The following is a 7,430-nucleotide window of genomic DNA, read 5'->3' as shown; positions in this document are numbered from 1 at the left end:
TGGAAATGTAATAGGTTACAGACGACTAGTTACCCTATTTAAAATGTATAGTAATGTCACTATTTTAATTACGTAATCAACGTAATGTAACTTTTAAATGATTATCCTTTGATTCATTTTCTAATTTTCTAACAAATGTTTTCAACTGGTAGGATAAGTGTACCCATTTAGCTCACCTAAATCTAAGTTCAGGTGTTTTTCATGGATACTGACATGATGTATTAGTGAGATCATTTCTTATAAAGCAAGATGTATCTCTCATTTGAAAATGTATTTATTAGTTCATGTAGATTTTATTTAAAATAACGATATTTTATGAAAAAAAGTCAAGTCTAGCATCGGGTTAATTGGTTACTGTGACACCATTTAAGCCCACGTCATGATTTATTTATAAAATATAAAAAATATTGTTTTCAAAGAATTAAAAACAGCAATATATGTTTTCAGTAACATGTTAAATATTAAAAAATGAGGAAAAAACCCTCCTCCTGAGCAAACAATGTCTGACTTCAGATGTAACCCCCTTTGTAATCAACATTTTCCTGAGTAAATGTAATTTAATTACACATTTTTTTCTCAGCAACTGTAATGGATCACAGTTACATTTATTTTGTAATTAAATTACGTGATGTTGTTACATGTAACTATTTACTCCCCAACACTGCCTTTTATTCCCCCTTGGCTAAAAATATGTCTTCCTTCTAGTTCCTATAGTTAAACGTTTGAAGTTCACTGTGCAGAATGATGCGTGTTCAGTTTGACAATAAAAGGCAATTTTCACATTCATGAGTTTTTCTGCCCTCGTTGAAAATCTAAGTTTAAGGCTCAAATCATACCTACGAGCATGATTTGTGACATTACAAATAGTTTGGAAGCAAATCCTGATTCAATATTGAATCCACATTACACAAGTGTGATGTGGAAACTTGAAGAATCCAGTGCACAAAACCTTAGAATGGACCTTACAGTGAACAAGGAGACATCTTGTGTCCAGCAGATAAACTTCTGAAGTGAAAAATAGTTAGATATTCATAGTTGCTGGCATTTTTAATGAGGGAGAAGTAACAGGACAGAACATTTGGATTTTAACATGGTAATTATACTTTTTTGTGGAAAAACATATCAGACACTCATTATTGTTCCAAGCAGTCTTTGTATATGTCTTAATATATGTCTGGAGGAGATCTTTAATGATGCAGATCAGCTATGGGTCAGCCGTTTGGCAATGCTTTCGAATTTAACAAAGTCCTGTTTACAATCCGATCACAACTAATAGATGACAATGATAGATTAAACTAAATTAAATACACAACATTATTTCATGATGAATATTGACAGATTATGACATTTTACTGTAGATTCACCTCCATATGAAAATGTATCTATACCTCTCTGTAGTAGCCATTGTGTGCACAGGACCTACCGTAGAGATGATGAACACTGACATGCACTGTAGAACATGTTACAAATGCACAGAGCACATTCATACCACAGACGTCATGTCTGTTTTTCTTTGTTTCTCTGACAAAGAACGTTACAGGAAGTAATTCCTGCCAGCTGCCATCAGTCGGTTTAATGACTCTCCTCTGCGTCAGGAAGGCACTCCTCTGATAGTAAAGACAGACTGCTCACCTGGACTGTATTCATGACATTATCCATCACATCTGCTATATTTAAGAATGAACTATATGTAATCTTTAAAGTACTGTCTGTATATACTGTTATAGATGTATATACTTTGTCTAAATTATTCATGTTTCAATGTACACATGGGCAATCATCCACCTTGCACTAATGTACAGTGTATTGTAGTATATTAACACAATTGGTCAGTGTATACTCAGCAAATAGTATATTATAGTTATGGTGATATCTCTGGTCTCTATTTTATTCTTTATATGTTTTTATATTTGAGTTACTTGACTTAGTTATTATAAATATGTCTTCAATATTTCTTTCTTTCTTTTCTTTATTTGTTTCTTTTCAATGTTACATACTGGTTTGATGTGAAGGTCTGTTTTTAAGTATTACACCCGCAGTTCAGCGTGGTTACACAGGTTAGGTGTGAGAGTAAATAGGTCTAAACCATTTACTACTTGTAAGAAGAGTATAGAGGTCATAGATGTATTGGAATGTCTATTTATTTTCCGTGTTATACATAGAAATACATTTACAGTGATATTTTTGTTAGCAGGTTAATTTACAGACTCTGTAGTTGAATGGTGTGATGGTGATGAGTGATGGGTGAATGAATTACCTTCCCATTTACCTCCATGCTACCCTTAAGCAAATCACTCCTCTGTTGTTTCCTCAAATTGAACAGTGAAGTGGTCAGATGTACAGTAGTAAACAGTGTAAAAACTGTATACGGTTATCATAAAGTAGTCTGATATCGGTTATCAAAGAAAGAGAAATAACTTACTGTAATCTAGTTACATTTACCTCTGAACAGTGTGTATTAAATCCACTTTTCGTGAAATATATTTGATCTTACATGGGCTATAACAAGTCAGAGTTTTGGTTGGCACAGATTTTACAACAAACATATGATGTTGCACACTTTTAATCATTGACCAGCATAAATGATCATTAAATCATCAACAACCACTTTGTCACTTTTAGGGAATGACATATTCACAAATGTACTTTTTCAGGCTACGACACACCTCATCGTACCACTTTCCTTGTGCAACCACTGAAAGAGCAACACAGCTCTCTCTCTTCGTTCCTGTGGGCTGCTTCTTGGAGCGGTCCCAGTTGAAGTAGCTGATGGGCTGGCTGTTGACATCCACATACTGGCCTTCTTTCACTATGTCTGCCACACCAATCCAGAAGTCCTTGGATCCTGGAGCACTCCTCTTTGCATAGTCTCTCAGTTCATTGTTTTCCATCATGTCCCGTGGTGTTGCAAGAGTTCCTCCTTGTGCAATACAGTCTTCATTTGCTTCATGGTAATGCTTGGGTTCCTCAATTGTAAGATAACACTTCCTGTGAGCTTTGATGCCACGGAGACACACTGAAAACAAAAGCATTTGTTTTATGAATACATTTGAATTGTAAAGTAACTATATAATATAGAAAGTGTTTAAAAATAGGTTTAGTTTCCTGTTGAATCAGCAAATAATCATTATGGACATAATTATACAGGTTTTGACATTCTCTATAAATGGCCTTTTACTAACAGTCCTCTCCCTTGTGCAGAACCATTTAATAGCTGAAATCAGTTCTGCTGCCCTCTGCTGGAGACTTAGCAAACCAAAAAGTTCAAAATCTGTTATGTCACCATTTATCTCACAACGCACACAATCTATCAATATAATTACTCGTGTCCTCACTTCACTCTTTAATAGATTGAATATCCTTTATTGTCATTGTACAACAGGTGTCACAACAAGATTGGTTCGGGATTCTCTTCCAGTGGTGCAATAAAAAGTCAAAATAAATATTATACATAAAACCAATAAAATAAGAGCTATTTACACACACACACACACACACACACACACACACACACACACACACACACACACACACACACACACACACACACACACACACACACACACACACACACACACACACACACACACACACACACACACACACAGTCTATTGCATGATTTCTACCTTTATTTATATATTTAGTGAGAGTGATACCTGTTTGCAACGCCTGCATCTCTTTCAGGGAATTCACCTCCTGCCACAGCCTGTCAAGCTGGGACTTCACGTCATCTTCTTCTGCAGCTGCATCTCAATGGAGAAGCAAGAAAAACAGGTCAGAAAAACATCATTAGTGAACACATTATTTCTGAACTGTTTGCAATGTCCATACATACCAGACTGACGAGGTGACACAGCCTTTCTGGTGCGAGATGGACGACTGGAGCTGAAGTGGAGCAAAGAGAAGCAAAGTACGAGGAAGACAGAGAGGGCCAGACGTGCCATGTCTGAGGCCAGCGGATCCTACAGGACAGGATACAGTGGCACACCTTGTATTGCTGTGAAAGGAACCAAAATACTGTGGCCAGCTCAATATATACTGGCCCTCTGTGTGCCTTTCTGGGTACTCTCCTTGCATTGGCTCAAACTCTGTTTTTTTTCTTCCAGACATCAGGAGGAGATGAGGGAGGTAAAAGGGTGGAGTGGCAAATAATGATTTCCTTGTGTCTGGCTTTTGATAAATATTTACTTGTACGCCGTGCACTAAGCAGTATTCCCTTTCATTTCACAAACAAACTGGAAATTCATTGACTGCTTTACTATTACAGAGTGTTCTGCAAAACTCTGCTTCCCTGTTCCAATCATCTTTGGATGCTAAGTCAGTTCTTGACAAGTGATTACAAATGTTACAACTGGTTGTCAACTCAGTAAAAAGTACTAATCCGACCATCCTTTAACTGTCAAATACAGGATTTATCTACATACTACGTGGTATTAACCTACTCAAAAAAATTCATTCACAGATGTCAGTGTACAAAAACAAGTTACAGAGAAAATTTTGCTGCTAAACATAGATATATTTACAATCACACATACTTCCAGTTGCATAATTTATTTAAAAAAAAATAAAGCTGCTATTAGACCTGAAAAACTCCAGCTCCCACTTCTGGTGCAGGCAAAGTTATTTTTAGAGTGAGGTGTTGTATAAAGACAGGAGGTGAGAGCTAAATAAGAAAAACTCCTGTGCACATGGCCTCAATATAGCAAGGCAACTCTCATACCAGCTAATGTATATATTTTCCCATTTTACAGTCTTCAAATTGTACATTTCTAAGGACTGTATTTTGTTTGAATCTGTGCTAGATAAGAAGTAACATTTTTCTCCGTGGAATACTGATTAGAAAATAATGCATTTTTACAAAACATGTTTTGTTAATACTCTGTAGCTGTAGTAATTGGAAACCAGCAAGTTAAACAAACTGGATTTTAATAGTAGAAATACAAAAAAATGTAAATTATTTCTGAGCAAAGCAAGGGATATAAAACCCTTCGTGGAACCTGGTCATCCCCTCCCTAGAGTGCGGTTTTCTAAATGGGAATATCCATGAGTGGAGTGAGGAACAGTTTATGAGGGAACACAGCTGGAGGGGGAGAAACACCAAGGGACGGCATCCCTGGGTAAAAGATGAGCGACCAAAGTTCTGGAAGTTAAAGGTATCAACCCTTTGCTCCGTATCCCAAAAGGGACACCTTTAAGGATACAGGGGAAGGACAGGTGACAGGAGAGTGCTGGCTTGGGTGGATGAGCCCATCCCCGGATTAGAGGAATTAATCTTTGGGTAAGGAGAACTGGTTGTACCCTACCATTGCAAAGACAGACAAATTGACAAAGACTTTTAAAGAGGGGTATTTTGGTGCAATGCTTGGCTTAATGATGACACGCAGATATACCTAGCACTGTCCCCGGATGACTACAGTCCAATACAGTCATTGTGTCACTGTTTAGAGCAAGTAACAAATTGGATGAACCAAAATTTCCTTCAATTAAATCAGGACAAAACTGAGGTAATTGTTCTTGGCAATAAAGAGAAGAGGATTGCTGTCAGTAAACATCTCGAGTCACTCTCTCTAAAAACTAGCGACCAAGTCCGAAACCTTGGCGTGCTGATAGACTCAGATCTGACCTTCAGCAGTCATATCAAATCAATCACCAAAACAGCCTTCTATCAGCTTAAGAACATATCCAGAGTGAAGGGTTTTATGTCCCAAACAGACCAGGAGAAGTTGATTCATGCTTTCATCTCCAGTAGACTAGACTACTGTAACGGTCTTCTGACTGGACTCCCACAAAAAAGCATTAAACAACTGCAGCTCATTCAGAACGCTGCAGCTCGAGTTTTGACCAGAACAAAGAGATCAGAGCACATTACTCCAGTTCTAAAGTCTTTACACTGGCTCCCAGTCAGCTATAGAATAGATTTTAAAGTTCTGCTACTGGTCTACAAATCACTGAATGGTTTAGGTCCAGAATACATGAATGACATGTTAGTAGAATATAAACCCAGTAGAGCTCTGAGATCTACTGACTCAGGTCAGATAGTGGAGCCCAGAGTTCAGACTAAACATGGTGAAGCAGCTTTTAGCTGTTATGCTGCACGCAACTGGAACAAACTACCAGCAGAACTGAAATCAGCCCCAACTGTGAATATTTTTAAATCCAGGTTAAAAACACTTCTCTTCTCCTGTGCTTATGATTGAGCTCTTTCAAAGCACTTTAAATTGTAATCTTTCATTTGTACTCTATGTCCTTTTAATGATTTTAAAGCAAATCATTATTTTATGCTGCAATCTTATTTTTAATGCTCTATTATAGTATTTTATTTCTCTCTCTTTCTATGTTTCTGTACTTTGTTTTTATTATTAGTGTGTGTGTGTGTGTGTGTGTGTGTGTGTGTGTGTGTGTGTGTGTGTGTGTGTGGGGAGGGGGGGGGGTTGGGGGGGGGGGGGGTATGTACGTGTGTACTATGATTGGGTTGTATTTTTATTTCTCAAATTCCATGTTTTTAAAAAAAAAAATTCTGTTGAATGTTTGTTTTATGTAAGGCACATTGAGTTGCCACTGTGTATGAAATGCGCTATATAAATAAAACTGCCTTGCCTTGCCTTGCCTTAATGAGAGCATGGGTAGCTTAAACGGATAGTCCTCATTAAGTACAGGGAAAGGAGATGAGGGGAAGAAGTTTCATGGAGGGAACTGAGGTTTAATCTAACTGGAGAACCCTCCACTGACCTCCTCTACTCCTGGTTCATCCCAACAACAGGTGGAAGCATGAAGGGACCCATCTCAATGGGGATTATGGGGACAAATGCCCCTATTGACAGGGATCAGCATCCTGCATCCAGGATTAAGTTATTCAGGTCCAACAACACCCGCACTAATAAAGGAGATGCAACTCCTCTGGGATATAGTGCCAACTTGGCAACCAGGGGAACATGACGTTGAAAGGGTCCTAGAGGCTGTTCCTGGGGGTGCCTACTCCAAAGGGTACTACTGATAGTGGTAAAAGGAGAAGATGACACTGCTACCATCTACTCATGCATGAGGAAGAGGAATACCTAATCAGGGAAATCCTCATGTATGACACAAGGGCAGGGCTGGAAAGAGAGGAGAGAAAAGGAATGGGTACCCCAACAGCGTACTCAGTTAGACTCCCACCTGCAACCCAATGAGCAAATGGTTCCTGTTCATGGATTTTAAAAAAAAGGTTTGAATGATTGAAAATTATATTGTTTTAAAGGGGCTTTATCCACCTGCAAGGTTCATTGTTTGTGAGATGCAAAAAGTCATACGTTGTTTTCTGAAATATATTAAAAGAGATGAGTAACACCAATTTCAATGCAATATGCAAAATTATGAAAAGATTCTCATTGCTCACGGCATACTTTGCAGATAAATTTATTCAAGTAAACAGAAAGTGCACAACAAAGGA

The 7,430-nt window shown here is 37.8% G+C and overlaps 1 protein-coding gene across 1 annotated transcript; it reads right to left on the bottom strand.

The window, feature by feature from the left end:
- Window positions 1-2,561: 2,561 nt before the first annotated feature.
- clec3a (C-type lectin domain family 3, member A) lies at window positions 2,562-3,979 on the bottom strand. The gene is made up of 3 exons (XM_062418654.1): window positions 3,837-3,979; window positions 3,658-3,744; window positions 2,562-3,016 (listed from the first exon to the last, which is right to left on the bottom strand). Exons 1-3 carry the CDS (start codon window positions 3,943-3,945, stop codon window positions 2,619-2,621), a joined length of 594 nt encoding a protein of 197 aa, XP_062274638.1. The 5' UTR covers window positions 3,946-3,979; the 3' UTR covers window positions 2,562-2,618.
- Between the last annotated feature and the right edge of the window lie 3,451 nt (window positions 3,980-7,430).

Source organism: Scomber scombrus, chromosome 1, assembly GCF_963691925.1.
Source record: "Scomber scombrus chromosome 1, fScoSco1.1, whole genome shotgun sequence".
NCBI lineage: Eukaryota > Metazoa > Chordata > Actinopteri > Scombriformes > Scombridae > Scomber > Scomber scombrus.
This window is presented reverse-complemented; position numbering and strand designations above follow the sequence as displayed.

What these genes read in the sequence shown, in the direction of transcription:
- clec3a (XM_062418654.1), bottom strand. Translation starts at nt 3,945, where the DNA reads ATGGCACGTCTGGCCCTCTCTGTCTTCCTCGTACTTTGCTTCTCTTTG. An exon ending in TGTGTCACCTCGTCAGTCTG is followed by an intron (nt 3,745 to 3,836) that starts GTATGTATGGAC and finishes ATTGAGATGCAG; the next exon opens with CTGCAGAAGAAGATGACGTG. An exon ending in GATGCAGGCGTTGCAAACAG is followed by an intron (nt 3,017 to 3,657) that starts GTATCACTCTCA and finishes TTTTGTTTTCAG; the next exon opens with TGTGTCTCCGTGGCATCAAA.